Source organism: Pezoporus wallicus, unplaced genomic scaffold, assembly GCF_028554395.1.
Source record: "Pezoporus wallicus isolate ANWC-B61680 ecotype Strahan unplaced genomic scaffold, APGP_CSIRO_Pwel_v1 contig_11133, whole genome shotgun sequence".
Taxonomy (NCBI): domain Eukaryota; kingdom Metazoa; phylum Chordata; class Aves; order Psittaciformes; family Psittacidae; genus Pezoporus; species Pezoporus wallicus.
In genome coordinates, this window is record NW_026636583.1 from 1,483,527 (window position 1) to 1,503,441 (window position 19,915).

At 42.4% G+C, this 19,915-nt stretch overlaps 3 protein-coding genes across 6 annotated transcripts in view; 2 read left to right on the forward strand and 1 right to left on the reverse strand.

Annotated features, from left to right (window-relative positions):
* Positions 1-19,915, forward strand: part of ARFGAP1 (ADP ribosylation factor GTPase activating protein 1) — a 282,268-nt gene that overhangs the window by 189,837 nt on the left and 72,516 nt on the right. The window lies entirely within an intron of this gene.
* Positions 7,208-12,569, forward strand: BIRC7 (baculoviral IAP repeat containing 7). Its single transcript, XM_057400903.1, has 7 exons — positions 7,208-7,736; positions 9,190-9,289; positions 9,561-9,639; positions 9,729-9,774; positions 10,730-10,942; positions 11,794-11,865; positions 12,338-12,569. The coding sequence occupies exons 1-7, from the start codon at positions 7,217-7,219 to the stop codon at positions 12,538-12,540; spliced, it is 1,233 nt and encodes a 410-aa protein (XP_057256886.1). The 5' UTR covers positions 7,208-7,216; the 3' UTR covers positions 12,541-12,569.
* The window catches only part of NKAIN4 (sodium/potassium transporting ATPase interacting 4), a 47,712-nt gene continuing 42,840 nt past the window's right edge, over positions 15,044-19,915 (reverse strand). For 2 of the 4 annotated variants that reach the window (XM_057400901.1, XM_057400900.1), the window contains one exon: positions 15,044-16,116. In XM_057400901.1, coding sequence (XP_057256884.1) covers positions 16,103-16,116 — 14 coding nt within the window. In that variant the 3' untranslated portion in view covers positions 15,044-16,102. Of the gene's footprint in view, positions 16,117-16,574; positions 16,663-19,915 lie in introns of all 4 variants that reach the window. The other 2 variants (XR_008971157.1, XR_008971158.1) reach the window with 2 other exon arrangements.

Consider the following 19,915-nt stretch of genomic DNA (forward strand, 5'->3'; position numbering starts at 1 on the left):
TGGCAAATTCTCATCCTCACAAAAGGTACTAAACAATGCAATCATCCTGTCCTTTAGATGCAGTTAAAAGCAGAGTCTTCCCTGTGTTCACGTGTTTGGAGCTTGTTGGTTTGAGTTTGTATTTACTATTCTAATAAAATATGTGAAATGGATTGTTTACTTTTGTCCTTTTCCTGCTCAGTCATCCAGAGAGAAGGAAGAAAGAAGAATGCATTAATCCTCAGCACCTGGGATGCTCTGTGTGGCTTAGGTAGCAAGTAATAATTGGTTTGTGTTATCTTAATTCTGTTTGCCGTACGCTATAGCTATGGACAAAGCAGATGTGTCCTCTTGAGAGTCCCTGAATGAGCTTAAAGGCTGACATAGAGCAGTGCTTCCAAAACAAATGAGAGAAAAAAGCTAAAAGCTGAGCAACATGCCTAAGGAGTGGCAGATCTGTCTGGAAGGGAAAGGCTTGTCCTGGGTTCTTGGGTGATGGGCACTGCTCTGAAGTCCATGTGATTGTGTATGTTCACTAGTCTTGATATAGAAACTATGTGACTATGAATCATCCAAGCCATGAGTGTATGTGGGCAGAATGCTAGAACTGGATTTGCTTCAGCATCCTAAGGTGTAGGGTACAGCTATTAGGCTGTACCCATTATTTTAGAGTCAAAGACAGAGCGTGTCAGGCACATAAATATATGTATGCCTAAGGCTATGGTTTGGGGAATATGTTTTGCATTAGGACAACGTGAGTTACTGCTTCTTCCTGGTAACTTGAAAAATGATCATGTCTGTCCACTGACAAGAGCACAATCTTTTAGACACAAACCCAGTAAGATGACATATAGATAAGGCAATATTCAGAATTATATCAACTGAAGATACTCTTGGAGTGTGACTCTGTAACCTAGGGGATAACACAGGTTTTTGTTTGGTTTTGGCTTTGTTGAGAGAAATAAGGTGGTATGATCTAGTATAAGAAAAAGTTATGGGCATCTTTTTCTTCCTTTGCTAACGCACTCTGAAATTTCAGGAGGATAGATTTCATGTGTAAATTACAGAATACTCTTTGTTTTGGGTTTTAATTTAGATTTTACAGGGATTTTATGCAGCCCTCTGTTATGAGCAAGGGAGTAAAATCAAACATTGCCATGCTGGAACCATCTCCCTGCTGCACCTCACACCTCCGTGGAATGTAACCAAAGCAAGGAGCCAACATTGATTTCCATCATTTCAGGGTGAAAAACAAAAGCAGACACACATAGTGTCTCTTCTTCTCTCCTTTTTTTTCATATCACTGACACATTGTGAAAACATAAGAAGTGAAATCATATGCAGAGAGCATGGCTTGTGCACAGATACCAGCTGATACCATCACTGTGCCTGCTGTGCTTTGCAAGACAACTTCATTGAAAAGCTGTAACAAGGACCTCAGCAGAGCAACGACTGATCACAAGGACTCTCCCATGTCTCCTTCTTGATCTTCATCATTGGCAACTCTTTCTTGCTGCTATCATGTAGTTTCCATTAAGTTGTAAGGTCTTTGTAAGTCTGTCTTTGCTACTCATTAGAATACAGTCACCCATTTTTCACTTCAGCGCTTTGCAGTGTCCTTCACTGTTGTCTTTCTTCCTCATCTGTCAATCTGACTGTTGATTATTGATACAGAGACAAACTAAACCTATTCTGAGTCAATTTGCATGGAGAAAACAACATGATTTCTAATGTGAGTAGCTCAAGAACAGATCTTTGCCTTTTGTCCAAGCAATACTCAGGCAGCCAGGCACATCCCTCTGCAATGAAACACATTTCAAACTGTAGCAGAATTTTGTTGGAAAAATCAGATGTTCCATGTTTCTTGATGGCTGATTTTCTAGCAATTAAAAAGTGGGATGAGCTCCACTAGAGTCATAACAATGCCTGACAAATCCTTCTTTAAAGGTAATTAATGGCTGAATGGTGGAACATCTGTTAGTCTTTTCCCCATGATGTTCACTGGCAAGGGCAAGAAGGGGTAAAAAAACAAAGAGAAAAAATGACCCTTGAATAAGAAACTCTCAGATTTTTCAGCTCCAAAAGCCATATGAAATAAAGCCAATAAAATGAAACTTGTTTACTACAAACAGTTGCATTTTAAAAAAGTATTGACCACTTTTCAACCCACTCTACCTTCTGTAGCAGAAAGATTTTGTATAATAAGCTGGACACTGAAATTGTGAAGTCATGAACAATCTAAAGCACAGTAATGCCTTGTGGCAGAAACACTTTCATTTTCCTCCTTCCAAAGAACCAGAATGTTACTTTGCTTTTTCTCAAATCACAGCAGGATTTTAAGGGTGGTTCTTCTATTGATTTTTTGCATATCTGCTATGCTTTGCAGATATTTCTTTTGATGTGTGCTGTGTTCTGCTCCTGTGGGCTGGTATATTAATAGTATTTGATTTTAAGCGCTTTCATGAATCATGTTGCCAGCTACATTTAGCTGTTCCTATTACAATACATAAACCACCACAAGGCAACCAAATGCTATTCCTATCACAATACATAAACCAAATGCTGTGGTAATGGAGGTCAGAAGAAAAAATTAGGGGAGGAGATTGAAAGATTTGAATCCTTAGGACATCACCTTACAAAACATAGATCTGTTACTCACCTGTGCATCAGTTCTGGCAGTATATATGAATAGTATGTGTATTTACTTCATAGCAACGTTTTTCAGGCTTCCTGATTTAATGATTGCCAATGGTTGGAGCAATAAATCATTATTAATATGTTAAATTTGTCACTGTTATTGACAAATCCACTGAGCAAAGCACAAGGAGTAAAATGTTGATAGGTAGGGAAGAGCCGTTTAGATGTACAGCAGTATCCCTTGCAGTAAAAAAACCTTGAGCAGGATGAAAAAGCAAAATGAGGCTTCCTTGCCCTAAGGGAATGACTCTGTGTTCATCTCTGGTGTGACCAGTCACTTTTTAGTGTGTCATCATTATTCACTGGGTTGGATCACTGCCCACAGGGATGAGTTTATGGGTGCCCTGGAGTTTTGTGTCAGTGGAGAGCGATGTGCTCTGCTCCCTCAGGGCTGCACTGAAGGCAGCTCTCACGGAGGCACTCTTACAGGTTTTATTGTTGAAGAGGACAGTGCCAGCAGCTCTTAGCAAGGCTGCAGAGTGCAGGCGTTGTGCTGCTGCCAGTCAGCGTGAAGGAAGATGAAGGACAACAGACAAGGAACAGGCAGCCAGAAGAGGAAAAGCAAGGCCTTAGATGGAGAAACAGCAGCAGTCACCTACTTCTGTGGCTACAGATGTAATGATTTTGTCTGCTCTGTTGCAGTCTGAGAGCAATTCTGTCATCAGGCCTGAATGTTTTATTCTCAAAGACAGATCCTTGTCCTGACAGTGGTTCTGAGCAAGTAGGAACAGGAATAATGCCATAAGTGTCCTTGATATCCAATCCCCTTACACATCAGTTGCAGCAGTGGCAAGCTATGGCATCTTTATTTGCATTTCTAGCCTCTTCGCTTCTTCGATAATGCCAACTGACACCTTTTTTTTATCCCCCCCCCCCCCGTTATAAAAGCCCCTTTCCTCAGGAATTTTTTATTTACTCTTAGTTTATTGATGAAAGCATAATAGTGTTCCTTGAGCTAAACCACACGGCAGCTTCATCCCCTTACAGCTGTGTAGAGCCTCAAGCTTAGAGATGCTGAACTCTGCTGGAGCTTTTCCAGGGACTTCAGTTACTTCAACCCTTTAAAGCTCTTTATAATGCTGCCCCCAGCTGTACTCCTTGTATATATTGATCACTTTCCTTCCGAATCATGCTGATATTAGCAAACATTGATTAATAACATTTACATTCCTTTCTCCTTAGAGTTTCAACTCACTATTTAGTGTTAGTTTCTAGTTATGACTGAAAGGAGCTCAGCAATGTCAAAGTTACTACATTTCTCATGCAGGAGCATCATGATGGTGCTGTTGATCATCATTACTCATCAGTCCTGAGCTCCTGGTTGATGCTTCCTGATTCCCAAATGGTTATAAGCAGTATTGCTTGTAAAATGCTTCATAAGATCAGAACTATCAATCACTCTTATCTACTAAGAGGTGATTCACAAGAACCCCTCAGCAGAGACCCCAAACAGCCTCTATAAGAGAGATTTTAACTCTGTATCTTGTATTTTTCAGATCCATTCCTGAAAAAAACAATATAACATTATAAAGCACAGGATCTGTGGAGCAGGAGATAATGGACAATTAAATATAAAAACTCATTACAGGCAATAAAGAACCACACTCATTTGTTACAAGACCAAGTTCTGTATATGAGCACTGCCCTCTGCTGCTCAGGGATTTCTGTTAAAACAGAGTTAATTAAACAAGTTTCAGTATTTGTTTTTAATTAAAACGTTGATACAGGTTTGTCTGTGAGAAACCAGCCCTGGAGCTTCTTGCTTTAAAGAAAAGCCCTTATTTATCACTTCTTGCAAACACAAACCACCTGTGTTCTTACAGTAGCAAAGCAAACTTGTTTTTTGTCAAGCATGTAGAAGATGCATGAATCTTCTCAGGCAGAGAAGTGGTAAAGGAAAACATACTTTTAAGCAATTACAACTTTCAGATCTAACCTTGAAATCCTTCATTCCAAATTGGGACCCCAGGGAGACAAAGGAATAGAATGATTTCAAGTTATGAAGCTGCAAAAGAGCACCTCTTCCCAAAAGGAAGGCAACAGAATTGATCCAAGATACTTCCTGGTGACCCCCACTGCTAATGATGACATCTGGGCTCCTCAGCCAACGGACAATTTCAGCACAGCCCCAACCAATTGGGGAAAACGAAGCACTAGAAATAGCCCCTGGGTCAGTTGGGTTCCTTTGTGTTCTAGAGGAGGTTCTGCTTCTTTGAGGAATAGTGCCTTTTGGTTGAGAGGAGAGCTTGGAAGCAGTTTGCTGCTTGGAAGCGATTTGCTACTTGGAAGCATTTTGTGCCTTTATTTTTTGCATATTTCAGGTAAATATTTTTAGCATTTTTTTTCATTGCCTTAATCTTAGGGATTTGTTGGTATTAGCTCTTGTGGTGCTTTGATGATGTATTCCTATGTAGGTGTGAGTAATGGATTATAGAAGAATATTGGCTTCTAGAAGCAGTGTATCTGCTTAAACTATTAGTTTGGTTTGGAGAGCTCTGTTAGCCAAGTTAATGCATGTTCTATAGAGCATGTGAATACTTTCATTGCAAGCAAACTATCATGTGTTTTTTCATAAAGATATCCTTCCCTTGTGCTGCATTTCTTACTTTAAGAACACTTGGTTCAGGTGTTAAGCTTTTAAGTTGGAAGACTTCTTCCATTGTGTTTTTGCTGTGAAGCTTGCTCTGATGTCCATTTAATAAGTGGTAGGGGACTAAGAACTCAGTTGCTGAGGTGGAAAGCAGTAGTTGTTACAGTTTAACAGCTTTGGTTTTATTAGGGCCTGTGAGAGCAGCACTAATGATCTGAAGCTGTACCTGATGAAGTCTCTCTGCTTCTGTGTTCTGAGAGCAAAATCTGCAGTGCAGGCTGAAATATTGCATGTTCCTAAGCTTGCTTAGCTTGCAAATTCTGCTGTGTATCAGACTTTCTTTTCTGTATGTTTCTGTGCCACTGCCATAGCTCTTGAGTAACTAGTGTATTAAAGCATGGTTTCTGAAACTTTTAGAGTCTTCTATTCCTATTACTGTGGCTCTGATGATAGAAGGAAATTCTAGTTGCTAATGAACCTTTCCTTGCTGCCTTTTAGTGTGAGAGGCATGTGGTTGAACAAGCTCACTTTTTAACATCTTGCTAACCATGTAGTAGTACCTGTAGAGGGTGGATTTGGTAACCCTGGCTTCAGGCCTTGCAACTAAAATGCTGTGGGAGCTTTTTCCCCCTTCCCTAGATGTACTGTAGTACTTAACTAAGAGAAATAGTACTTCAGAGATGCTACTGGCCTGAGAGCCGCTTAATAGCTCTGACTGTGATTACTGCAGAGTAGTTGCTATATAGATTTTTACAGTGTGCCTATTCTGTAGAGTTAGTTATAGGTAGTTACCTATTAATTATGTGGTGTACCAGCCTTGAAAAACATCTTAAGAGTGTGTACATATTGTTTGTGTAGATGTATGTTTGCCTGTGTGATATTTTGGGTCTGTGTGCTTATAGTACTTAGCTCTATAGCCAGTACATAGTTAGTGCTTCCTTTGGGTGAGTTGACCTATTGAGTTGAGTGGTAAAGGGATTTTTTTCAGGGCCCATACTTAAAAAACTGGGTTTGTTTGCATCTACCACTTAATCACATGTGCAGTGACTTCACTGCAGAGGAATTCCTTTGGAGTCATTAGTTAAAGTGATCCTAACTGTTGTGTAATTGTATGGCCTTGTGAAAGTGTATTTACCAGACCTAGAAAGGACTAGAAGCAGTAGTTACAACTTGGTTTACTTGGCTGTTACCTTGAGTAGAATGAGAGCTGGATAACTGCAGTCAGTAACTTCTTTAATTCACTCTCTTGAACAGAACCAGCACAGGCAGGAAATGTCTTATCCTTGATTTAAGGACACCTCCTCATAGAAACTAAACAGAATTATTTCAGATTGCATCCTGGAGAATTTCTTTCCCTATAGAGCTGTTTCTATATACTCACTGTTTAATGATCACAAGATTATGAAAAATGTACTGCTACTCTGTGTAGTGCTTGTCTTTAAGCTGACCATTGAGATGTGATGCTTGGGTGTGGCTGTTTCCTGCTTTGTTATGGCATGTCTTCTTAAAATTGGCTGGGGGGGGGGGGGGGGGCGGCAAAGCCTTTCTAATGTTAAAGGCAGAGCAAAGGGCTGGGGATTTATCATGCAGATAGGTGCCAGAAATTGGATTGGCTCAGCTGGGGGGGGGGGGGGGGGGGGTGGGAAGCACAGGTTCTGCCCTCTCTGTTCCTGCAAGCATCTCCCCTGTGAGCTGGCAGAGGGGCTCGGAAACCTCTGGTCTCTTCCCCTCAGACACTAGTGAGGGCTCAGCAAAAGTTCAGCAGCAAAGTACAGAAGCACCAGAGCTCTCATTGGGCTGCAATTCCCAAACAAGCTCAGCTTTGTCAAGACCAGGAGCTTTCTGGAATATGCATGGGGATGAGAAACAAATAGCACAGCATGAGTGTTGCCTGACACCGGGAATCCAGCTGACAGCTCTGGCTTGTCTCCTCTCTTTCAGAACAAGAACATGGAGGACAGGAGACCAGCAAAGGAGACAGACCCCAGGGCTCCTTCTTGCCATCTGTTTAAAAGGAGCATGAGGAATGAAGCAAGAAGACTGAGGACTTTTCGGCGGTGGCCAGCAACCTCACCTGTATCCCCTCGAGATTTGGCCAAGGCTGGCTTTTTCTATCTTGGGCCAGGAGATGAAGTACGGTGTTTTTGCTGTAGTGGTATTCTGAAGGACTGGGCGCCTGGTGATTGCCCAGCAGCAGAGCACCGGAAATTCTTCCCATCCTGTAAGTTCATTCGTGGTGAGGCTGTTGGGAACCAAGAGATGCTTCCTCTTCAGGAAGTCGTTGACACTGTGGATGGGCAGGTCGTCAGCCTATTGCAGGGGATGGACAGTGAAGAGGCAGCCGTGCCCCATGAGCCAGAATACCCAGCGATGGTAACAGAGGAGGCGAGACTATTGACATTTCAGAACTGCCCACGATACCCTGCCATGCATTATCAGGCACTAGCTAGAGCAGGATTCTTTTTCACAGGTAGGTGCTCTGGGGAAATGTGTTCAACTTTGATCCAAGTTAACTTTTAAAGGTATTGCTGTGTTTTATTGTTCATACAAATACTTGCAAGTATGTGTAGCATAGTTAGAAAGCCCGTCCTTCCTTCAACCTATGCTGCTTCACTTGTTGCCTGTGTAGAATTCACTACTATGTTAACTCCTGTTTGGGTACTGAGGGGCCCACTAATAAGTCAATTCCCTAACTAGTGGGAGTAGAAGAAGTGGGATGTTTTAAACAGTTCTTTACTGGCAGAAAAAGTGTTGTTTTTGAGCCTATTTGTTACTTGCACTTCTAAAAGGACTTGAAGCACTCGCTTGGCATGTTTTGTGTAAGCATTGTCTTTAACTGAAGCCTTCTCTTAAAAACCTAAACCTGAATGTAGTCAGTCTGTTTGGCTGTCGCTGGCTGTAAGGACTCTGGACTTATAGAAATAACAAAGATCCTTTTTTATGAGGAAAACAGGCAATACTTATCATATGCATCTGAATATCAATATATCATTGTTTTTACCCTTGGGAAGGCTTTGCTGCTTAGATAATGTGTAGAAGTGGTTGTCCTTGCACTGACCAGTCGGAGGAAATATTTACAGGACATTTAATACTTGATTGTAATTAAATATTAGGGGAACCCTTCAGTTCTTTGAAAGCTGCTGATATAGTGATAGTTCTGTGTGACTTCTGTATAGAAGAATCTGTTTGTATTTACGCATCAGTCCGAGATGTGGAAGGAAGTGACGGGCAGGGTGCATAAACTAAAGATGCCTTGGCAAAAACCAGCCTCCTCCTCCTGGACTCCTTGCACTCTTGTTGAAGCACAACAAGCCTGACCCTGGGGGCTCATTAGACAGCAGCAGTGTGACATGGCACTCCCCTGTGGTCACTTGAGCAGGAGAACTCTGGAACTGAGCACTTGGGTTAAGCCAAACTGATCTGAGATGGGAGTGTTTGGAACACCATGTCTGTGACCCAAACTCGGTGGATTTTACTAATGCTGTTGTTCCATTGCCCTCGAGGCAGGGCATTTGTAGGTAGTGCTTAACTGTGGCTTTAATGGCTTCTGGCTATGCCTGCTGCTGGTTATGGCAGATTGTGGTGAGAAAATGAGTATAGGTATAATTAATTACATTTCTAAATGCAGGCAAGAAGGGATTGGATAGCTGTATGCATACATGGGAGTTGTGGGGCTCACATGCAGGCTGCCTGTTAGCTTGTGACCCAGCTCTAGAATCATCTCAACCAGCTGCAGCTCTGGGAGTTCAAACTCTCATCAGATTTCCTGCCCTATCAACTTGCACAGTGTTGAAGTGTCATGTGCTCATCTGTTCTGTCCAGTAGCCTGTGTTTTGTGTTGAATGTCTCCCCAGGCTCTCATCTAGGGCTAGTAGAGCATACAGCATCTCGGATGTCAAATAATCTCTTAATGTCTCTTTCAGGACAAGGTGGTATAGTGAGGTGCTTTTACTGTAATGGAGGTGTGAGGAACTGGCAGATTGAAAGTGATCCTTGGTGGGAGCATGCCAAATTGTTTCCAGGGTAAGTCAGGTTTGGCTGACAATGTCTCTTGTTGCAAGACCAAAAGATATGCCATGTGTTTCACACTGATTTCTTCTTTCATAAGAAGGGGGGAAATCATGAGCCTCTTACTGTTGCTCTTTATGTATGGAGTGGGGAAAACCCATAATACACCACCATAAATGAATATAGCAGCTTGCTCATAACCTGATAGAGCCCTTTGCTTCTAAAATTCAAACTCCTGTTGCTTGAGATATACTGTACTAACGTGTTTCAATCTTTCTGCTTATAGGTGTGAATTCTTATTGCAGTCAAGGGGGAGAGACTTTGTTAGCAGTGTTCAGGAGTCCCTCTCTAACACCCAAGTTCCAGTGAGTCAAGACTTTTGTGTGTAGTGGATATGGGGATTTGGTAAATAGGGGGAGTTCTGAACCCATGCTTTTGTGATCATCATTTTCAGAGAGATTCCAGGGGTCAGACTGGACAAAATCCACCTGCTTCACGAGGTCAGTGCTGTAATGGCATGGTGGTGTCTTCTGTTCAGTGTGCTGTAGTCCTGCTGCTTCTACCCCGCTTCCCCCCACGCCCCCATGTGTTCTGTATACATGGTGTTTGTAAGATGTTTTGATGTTCTAGAAGCTGTTTCACTTTATTTCTTAGGAAATGGTCTCTAGCACAAAAGTAAAGCTGCTTGTTCTTGTGAGACCTCTTAGTCTAAGACAAGCAATGTTTTTTCTAGATAGTCATATGATTTTTGGGTGCTTGCCTAACCTTCCCGACTTGTACATGCTCTTGATGTTGTGTCTATCTGTAGTCTTTCACACCACAGCATTTTAAACATCCTTGTTAGGAGACCAGGGAACAGCTGGGGTCTGGTTGTTTGTGAAAGTATTGATCCTGGGGATTATTTGCATTCATCAGTTGTTCCTGGGAATTGAAGTAGGTGAAATTTGGCTTCCATAACTGTGGAAAACTGATATTCCTCATCCCCTTGAAAACCTATCCAAGAGGATGAGCTTAAGACTGAGTCCTTTGAATGGACTGACAGTTGAATTTTGTGCTTTTGTCTCTACTGATGAATGGTTGAGCCAGATATGAGGTAGGAGATACTTCAATTGGGATGTTCCACTTCATCTTCATGAAAGCAACTTTGAGACTTCTGGGATGTGAAAACAAAGATAAGGCTTCTAGACAGGGGCTAAACACGGGAGACTTGGTTCATTGGTACAGTGGAATAAACCATCCAAAACTAGTCTCTTGCCTTTGAAACTCCTTTTGACTTTCTTGTGAGTTGTGTTTGGAAGTAAAAACTAAATCTGGATGTTGCTCTAGCTATATAGATAGCTTGAGGAATGTTCTAGATCATATTAATGCCATTTGATTTAAAACAGCCTCAAGCTTCAGCTACTTTTTCCCCACAGTTCAGCCTTTTTGGTAAAGTATCTGTTCACTGCTTTACAGAAACTCTGAGGAGCTTGATGAATCAGGCTCTTCACTGCCTGGATGAGTTTGTCATAATGTGTCATGTCATTGAGATGGGCTTTGACCTCATAAGCGTGTGTAAGGCGATACAGAATAAACGCGTGATGACTGGGGCTTCCTACATCTCCGAGTCTGAGCTGATTGCTGATGTGCTTCAGGCAGTCAGGGAGAGCAGCAGTGCAGAGAGCAGAGGTATGCGTCATACCCACATACCTGGGGGGTGCTTAACCTCTATTTCACTTCACCTTGTGTGTCTTGTGGGTCTGCCTCCTCTCTTCCTAAACTGGAATTAAGAGTAAAGGCCTGCCTTTGTTTGAGAGGCTGGGAATGAGGTTCTGCTTTAAAGAAACCTGAGGGAGCTGTGATTACTGGAGTTATCAGTAACTATATCTGCCTGCAGTGGGCTATGGTATAGATAGCCTCAATGTTTTCTGCTGCCCTTAGGCTTGCTGTAGCAGACAAGAGAGGAGGCTTGTGTGCAATTTCACACCTGATGCAATTGGCTGAAGCAAGACCTCCTGGATAAGTATCCCAAGCCTATTTAAAACTGAATCAGTGACTTAATCAAAAATAGCAATATTTGTTTAAATAGTATATATTCTCCTTATCTGTGTCTGTCTTGCCTGTGTTGTGGAGTCAGCCAAGTGAAGTTTATTTGAAGATGCAGTTGCACACAGGCTTTCTCTGGTAGAAAGTCTGCTTTGCAAAGCTCCTGTCTCTATTGTGGTCTGCTATTTCTTTAGCCAAAGGAAAAATAAACCCCCAGACAAATTTCCACAAACTAGAATTGGGATTAAATAGTAGCACTGGAGCAGTAATGAGCAGCTGATGGCTCCTGCTGTCTGACAGATAAACCAACTTTGAGGAAACAATGGGATGTGGACATGTCTTGGTAGGGAGGTTAAGTGTGCATAGTGATGGAAGCACCACAGAGAACATCTTCACCAGGCTCTGTGTGAAGTTAACAGAGTAAAGGGGCTACTGAAGTCAAGAGTATTTCCTCTTTGTAAACAGCACTGACATCTTCTTTCCTTGTTATACAGGTGCTGCGCAGGGGGAGGCTGCAGCATCAAGTTCAAGAGAAGAAATGCAGTCTGTGCAACAGAGAGAATCAGGTGCACTGGGCTGACAGTGGTGGTGAAATTGAGCCTAGGCACAACTGGGATGGGTTTTCTAACAGTGGTATTAGTGATCATTATATTTGGTTTTAATGCTGAAGGGAAATGTGTGTGAACTTGAATGGTAACTGAGCAGAGACCCTTATTCAGGGTTTAGAGTTCCACTGTGATGGAAAGTCATATTAAAACTTAAGTTTATCAGGGTAATTTAGGATAATTTACACACAGTGGTAAAACATATTGCTGGACTGAGCAGGGACAGATCATGTGTAGGTAAAGCAGACTCTAGAATAGCTGTAGCTTTACAGCTTAAACAAAGCTTGTGTGAGAGGTACTTCTGCCATCTTAAGTCAGTCTCTGAATGAAGTGCTGAGCCACTTGCAGCATGACTGCCTAAGATGTCAGGACAGTCCCTTTGGGGCTGTTAAAATACTAAAACTTGGGCTTTTCTTTCTTTTTTTGGGGAAAGATGAGTCTCGGCCGAGCATGGAAGAACAGCTCCAACGCCTGCGAGAGGAGAGGATGTGCAAAGTGTGCCTGGACAGAGATGTCTCAGTTGTGTTTGTTCCTTGTGGCCATCTGGTAGCATGTAGGGAATGTGCCTTCAATCTGAGGTTGTGTCCTATCTGCAGAGCAGTCATCCAGGATAGAGTGAGGACTTTCATGTCCTGAACCATGATGTACCAAAGGGGAAAGAGAAGTCCATATGACCCATTCATAATGTAGCAGAGGAAGGAACTAAGCAAATAGTTTGATGCTGGAGCAATCCTATTTGCAGGGTAGATTGGCATAAGTGTAAAACATTACCAAATGTGCCTCCTATGTGTGCACAGTGTTTCTAGTAAGAGCTGCTCATTTGCTGTAGTTGTGCTAATCCTGTTGTAGGACTGCTCCAGAAAAACTCTGCTGGTTCCATTTGTCTTCCAAAAAGAAGCTTTTGTTGTTGGATTCTCCTTCTCCAAATTCTTGCATTCTCACATGAATCCCTGCTCTGTGTTGAAATCAAAGGCTGTTTTCAGTAGACTCTGGTTCTCTTTCATTCACTTAAGCAGTCGTTCAGAGGTTATTTTGCTAGCTTTGGTGGCTTCCTTCAGTCAGTCTGAGTCAAACAGCTGCACCTTTATACAAAATGTGTTCCATTGCTCATGAGTATTCTAGTATCCATGTATTGTGTGGGAAGGAGAATTTAGCTTTTCCTTCTGAGCTCTTTGCTGTCTTCCCCCCCTTGTTGAACTGTCAATAGTTGACAGAATGCTTCAGTAATACTCAAATCTGTGTAACTGTAAGTGAAAAGCCTGGCCTTTTCAACCTCTTTACTCTCAGCTGACTGCCCCAGACAGAAGATGACAGCCTCTTTGATGGTCAGGGTCACCAGATGATCTCCTGGGAGCTTCTTGGAGCTCTTTCCTGTCTGGTGGGTACTATTCTTATAGAAGGTAACTGTGGAAACTTACCTTTTTAGGACATCTAGTTGCTGGCTAAACTGATAATTCTTGTTTGAAATAGAACATTCTATCATATAATCAAAAAGAGGAAGTTTTGTCAATTTATAGTTTAACTTCAGGGGAAAAGAAATAAGGTTTTTAAAATTAACTGTTTCATGGAATAAAGTTGTTCTTTTGTTTCTCAGAGCTCTGAGTATCTGATTTTAACATAATGCCCTACTGGGGAGGGAGTGTGATGGTGTCCTGAAATGTTACAGCAGCATCAAGTTGTAGATTGCTCCTGTCCTTCAGTATTAGATGGGCATGAGTGAGAGAACTATTCCTACCATCCATTAGCTTCTTATGGATTTCACAAGGCAGCATCTGGGTCCTCCAGGTTACCTGAAGTGCAAAAGAAGGTGTAAGGGTGCAGGAGTACATGAAACTGTATAAGTGGGGAATAATTCTGCATCTGAACTCCATGCAGACTTTTGGTACATAGCTCTTAAACACAACTATGGAGACTGGAACACTGCCTCTTGAATTCCTTCTCTTTTGTTCCAGGCCTGGATACCCAACAGGGTTATAGGCTTGTTGCTGAGTACCTTTAAGGTGTTAGTTATCCTTGGGCTATGTGGAAGGACATATCTTGCCTTCAAAAGAAGGCAATATTAACGCAGCTCTTGGCAAAGAGGAGAGAAATTGAACTCTCCAACTCTTGGAGGAATTAATTTGTGAGTCTTTGCCAGGCAGCAGCTTTCATAGCAAACAGAATGGCATCACTGTGCCAGACTAGGTATTGTGCCTGGGTGTATGCTCTCACTGGCTTTATTTTGCCTCTAAATAACAAAAACAGTTTAAGCAGAGGTGCTAATCTGATAAGGGAAAACAAAACCAGCTCAGTGTTGGAGTAGTGTTATTTCCTCCTAATATTTAGCTCAGTGTGGCTGGAATCTTGCCTGAGCATCACCAGGGCTCCAAGGCTTTGAATGTACCAGCTGTTTCTGGTGATTCTTTCATATAACACTTTTGAAAATTGTGACTTTTCCACATCTGGAAGGATGGAGCCTTTTTCTATGAGAAGATTTCCCCTCAGAAATGTGTTTTTGGCTAGAAGTATCTCAAGTGCTGCCTATCCCCAATAGAGGGCACTCCGAACATCGAGATAAGGGAACCCCCGGAGCAAGCCTTCGGCTGCTCCTTGTCCTCATAGCACACTGGAGATGTGAGTCTCTCCCTTCCCAGAACAGGGTCATCGCATGACCTCACAGCACTTAGGGTAGGTCTGGCACAAGCAGGCCAGGAGGAAGTTTGTCACAGCAACAAAATCTATTGCTTCTACTGTCTGAAGGAAGGAAAAATACCTCCAGAAGAGATAATTACTTGCAGCTTCACCTGATTAGAACTCAGGATGTCATGGTTGCAGTGGGTATCTGGAAGGAAACTTGCACATGAGCAAAAACAGTTCTCTCAGTGCTTCTACTCTTGGGTTTATAAAAGAGGATTTTGCTTCCAGGGCTCATTTTGCAAGAAAGGTGCATCTTCACCTTAGTACTTAATGGTTTTATTTCTTTTAATTCTCTTATCACTCCTCTCCCTAGCTCTTCTGAAAAGCACCACTCATGCCAAGCAATCTCAAATAGATCAGGCACGACAAAGAATTACAATGGTACTTGGAATGTACCAGCCAAAGAATGCCACAGATGGTGACAAGTGCTCAGTCTCTGCTTGATGCCTTGCATGCTGGGAGATGGAGCTAACAAAACTGCATTGTTTATTGTTTTATTAATTGCTGCAGCTCATTAATGCAACTTAATTACACTTATATTCCCCCTTTCCCTCAGCCCATTCCCTCCCCTCAAAATTATCCTGTCACAAGAAAACCCATCAGGATGGTGCCAGTCTTGTGCCTGGAATAAGAGCGGCTGCTTGGTGAAGAAGGCAGGTACAAAAATCTATGATCCATGAAGAACTAGGCCTCTTCCAGTGTCCTGCAGCAGGCTTCAGCTGTGTATATGGCTATGCCAGTGTTAATTTTATGTAGATGAGCAGACCCAGAGTACGTTACAGTTGCTCTGAGAATGGCTTGGCATGTTGAAATGGGGCGAAGCTCCATGCTGAGTAAAGATTTGGTGGTTGTACTAGTTTTTAGCTGTTCAGCATTATAGGAGTTAAGTCACTGAACACTGGAATCCAGGACAAATACCTACTGCTAAGGTGCTGACCATGTCTAAAGAATAGAGAATGAGGAAGAGAGTCCTGGGTGGGGCAGGGGAGAAGGGAAGAGTTCTCATCTATAACTTAAACCCCAAAAAGCCTAAAGAACTCAAATGTAAATAGCCCCCACCTAGTTCTAGCCAGGCAGGGAGAACATGAAGTTGTGTTAGGGGTTTTAGGCTCTTTTCAGAACAAGGGGAAGAAACTAACTACAGAACATATGAAATGTCCCAGGGTATTATGCAGTGCTTCCTCCTTTATGGATCCATGGCACAAGGAAGCAGCTCCAACTCCACCTGTATCTCTTGAGAGAGGCTCTTGGTGAACATGTTCTGCTAGAGGTCTTCAGGCCTGTGCTGTTTGTCAGCTGGTACCACCAGACTATGGTAGGAATGGTTCATCAGGGCACTTGGAGAATTAAGCCCCAACCTCATGGCCATTCTTCAATGTACATTCATTGCAGTTGGAAAGAAGACAAGGAAAACGAATGGAGTTCACCATCCTGCATTTCCTCTGCCAAAGATCCAGGCCACAGGGCATTGTTTCCTGCAGCACCTTTGGAGTGCAAGGTTTATCCATCCTCTGGATCCTCTTTACTTACGCAGGCCTGTAGGGAAGGGAAAAAAGTGAAGATGGGGAATCAGTATGGAGCAAGTACTAAGTTGATTACTTAAGGCCATAGAAATGGTGTCAAAATAATTAAGACACTTTTTTCCTGTCTTGATTTTAAATATGATCGACTACAGATGAGGAGTAGGATTGAGAGCTCAGAAGTAATGTGGTTAAGTACTCTTCAAGTCTGGGAAGAATGCTACACCAGACCTGAATGTACTGCAGTTAGACTAAGGAATAGATAGGAGCTAAAGTGTTAGATGTATGTACCCTCAGCATTCAGAGCTACCTAAAATTTGGTTAGGAATTTTAAAAGCTATGGTTTGTCTCTAGAATCAAGCAGCTGCTTGGAGTTGCAGTGGTAATGCTTCTTGTGTAGGTGCAGCAGTATGAGTAGATCTACTTCTGTAGCCAGCAGTGAAGATGAGTGAATGTTTTCAGCTGAAACATCACCTCTTAAAGATGCAGCTTCAGGTTGGTCAAAAGAGTTTGCAAACTCATGTTGGTATTCAGCAAATTGTTTGTTTGGGCAAATGTCTACCTAGAAAGAAAATCAGAATCACTTTGTGTGTTTTCTCTCCTCAAGCAGGCTGGATTTTTCCTATTCAGGTATAAGTTTCCTTTGTAAAGTATTCTAATCATCAAAGTTCACAAGGAGTGGAGGAAAACTAATCCTAAAGGAGGTCCCCCTTTCTCTCCCCTAGTGTTTCAGACTGGATTTTGAATGTAAGAATGTTATTTGTCTGCCTGTTCTTTGGTCTATTGAAGAGCCTACTTTTAATCCATAACTAGATCCCTGTTGTATGGGGTGTATTCCTTTAATGCTGCCTATGGCTACCAGACTGCCCCACAACAGAATTGATCAGGGAGTATTAAAGTGAGCAATTGCCAACTGGAGCCTGAGATCATTGAATTAACCCACATCTCCTGTTGCTGCCCTGTCAATACTGAAGTCTACAGCTGATAAAAGTCACACCCTTTGTTACCATCTTGCCCTTTCCACTGGCAGATCTGAGGAAAGGGAAGTTGGTGAAATCTGGCTATGCAACTAAATTCAAAGCTTTTAAGCCATTAATGTAGTATTTGAGGTGTTGGGTCCGAGTGTTACGGACTGGAGCCTCACAACTGTGCAGTTCACTGCTTGGCCTTATAGAGAGTCTTAAACAGCAGGAAGAGCTATTGCTCATCTCTACCTCTTAAATAAACAGAGACTACCTCCTGTCATCTGGCAGGTTCTTGATTTAGCACTAAATCACGTACAGAATCATGCTTTGGGGCTATTCTGCTTAATAATTGAGATTGCACAGGGCTTCTCTCTGAAACCAATCAGAGAATGATGTCAAAAGGCTGAATGGATGCAGGAGGCAGGAAGTGCTGACAAATGATCTTGATGTTCTGGGCCTTCTTCTATCTTGGCAAGTACCTGCTGGATACTGGGAGATAACAGCTTTAGTCAGACACTTCAAAGTTTTCTTGGTTAACCCTTCCACAGTTCTGAATACAAGAAAAGCTTCCTCCCCTCAAATGATGTAGAAACCTGTCGATTCTTCTAGTGCAGGTGAAGAAAAGCAACCCAAAGCTGATAGCCTGTCCTGTGTAGCCTAAGAGAGGCAGTGATGCAAGCAGTCAGGGCCTGAACTTGAGCTTTAGCTAAGGGAGGGGTAAGAGCTCAGCCTTTCCTTCCTGAGAACTCATTGGAAACATTCTCTTTTGGCCTCAGGAGAGTACTTTTGGCTTGCAAGGTGTGATTTATTATCCTTTAGCCCGCGCTTTGACCCAGAAACTCATGCAGTGAAGACTTTAACGTAGCTTCTATCAAGATTCCTAATGCATTATTAGTAAATGATTACTGCAGTGCCTTGGCTGGGCAGCAGCACTGAGATTAAGGTAATTCTATTACATGGTAAAACTTGCAGAGCAATTTTTTTTGCTGATAATTTCGAGTCTCTGTTATTTGACCTTGTGACTTAAATAGGAACTGTCACAACCAAACCCTCTGGAGTCAATGAAATGTAGAACAGAAGCAGTTGTGGAATTTACAATAGAAATAACAGTATGTATAAACACTGTTGTTGCTGTATGAGTGCTGGAGGTGCTAATGGTGATGAAGGACATCTAAATCATGCCGTTGCAACAACACTACAAACCTGTTGGTTGATTTTTGTTGTGGCTGGCTTTTAGCAAAGGAAAACCACCACCTGACTTTGTAATTCTTGAGGTTTTCCACCAGCTGGAGCCTTGCAACTGAAATCAAGGAGGTCAGTGGATTACCATGGTAAAACTGGGAGATAATAGGTACTTCCAGCCCACAATCCAGTTATCAGTAGGAGTTTGGGGACATGTTTTTCTCCTCCTGGTAGGAGTAGCACAGGTATTTTAAAACCTCTTTCAGTGCAGCAGATGGAAGCTGGAGGCCAGAAATGGGGTGTACATTTTGAATACTGAGTTTAGGAGCTGATAACCACTGAAGTAGGAACGCAGCAGTTTCCCTTTAGTATCTTTGAACTGCCACAGTATATTAAAAGTTCTCTCACTCATAGGTTGTGTGCTTGATCCAGAAGTTATGGAGAGTGGTCTTGGTCTTAAGCTGTGTTCATGGGTTTAGATCAGTGTCCTCTGTGAGGCTTTTAGATCTAGGAACATCCATATTGTTGGAGAGACTAGGGAAAAATGTAAGCCAGGACAAGGGATAGGGCACATTGCAAGGAGAGGGAGGGCATGCTCTCATCAAGAAGGACAGATAAAACTGGAGTGATAGGATAATTCCATTAGGGAATGAAGGAAAGTGATCCTGTTGTTGTGGCAGCAAGGCAAGTGCGTCACTGGGAGAGCAGCTGACTGCACAGTGGGTGATGCCATCCTAAAATGAAAGTCAGTGATTGCAGTGAGCTCCAAGTTAGTAGCTGCAGAACAGATTTGGGTTTATTCATATTTCCCTCAACGAGAAGGAATTCAAACCACAAAGCCCAGATTCGTGAGCTAGAGCTCTTTGATAAATTGAAGCTTGACCTCAATGCCCCGCACTGCAAAACTCGGTGGCATTGTGCGTTCAAAATCCTCCTCTCACTCCCATTCATACACGTGGAAGAAAGGCAAGAGCTGGGCTGAAATAAATACACCAAAGTTGCTCTTTGACTGCTGTGAGATTTATAGAGGGTCACCTTATCTGCTGCTCAGCAGCTGCTTTCACCTCCTGTTAGCCAGGAAGAAATATGACATTGTGCTGGCAGAGGCTGCCAGTAGATAAGTGATGGTCTGAAGAACAACACAATCACTCGTGTACTTTAGTGTCTTACAGTCTTACTGAGACCTTTGAAGTTTCATGTTGATAGTTTCTGTTCCTATTACAGCCTCTCCATAGAGAAATCTTCGTTCATTAAGTACCAGCTTCTTTCACACCAGAATGGGTCATTTTAAGGAAGCAGCAGCTCAAACCCCATGCTATATAAGTGTGATGGTTCTTCAGCATGCTGCTACATTACGTTAATAAATCAGGGAGCTGCTTCTAACTCCACAGCTTCTGCAGGCTATGGAAAATTCTATCCCACTGTGACAAAACGAGAGGGAAATAAATCTTTAGTCTCCTGTAGCATAATGCTATAGAACCCCCAAAGTTACAGGGAATTTAACTGCTTTGCAAAAGCTGTGCTCCTCTTGTGCTGCAGTGACAAACTGGGGAGTGAGTCCATTAGGTGTTAGAGGGACACATCTACAGATCTATTTGAGGACAGTTTTTCTTCCCTGAGCCCCACTTTTCTCCCATGTCCTTATATCCTTCTTTTTGGCAGGACTCT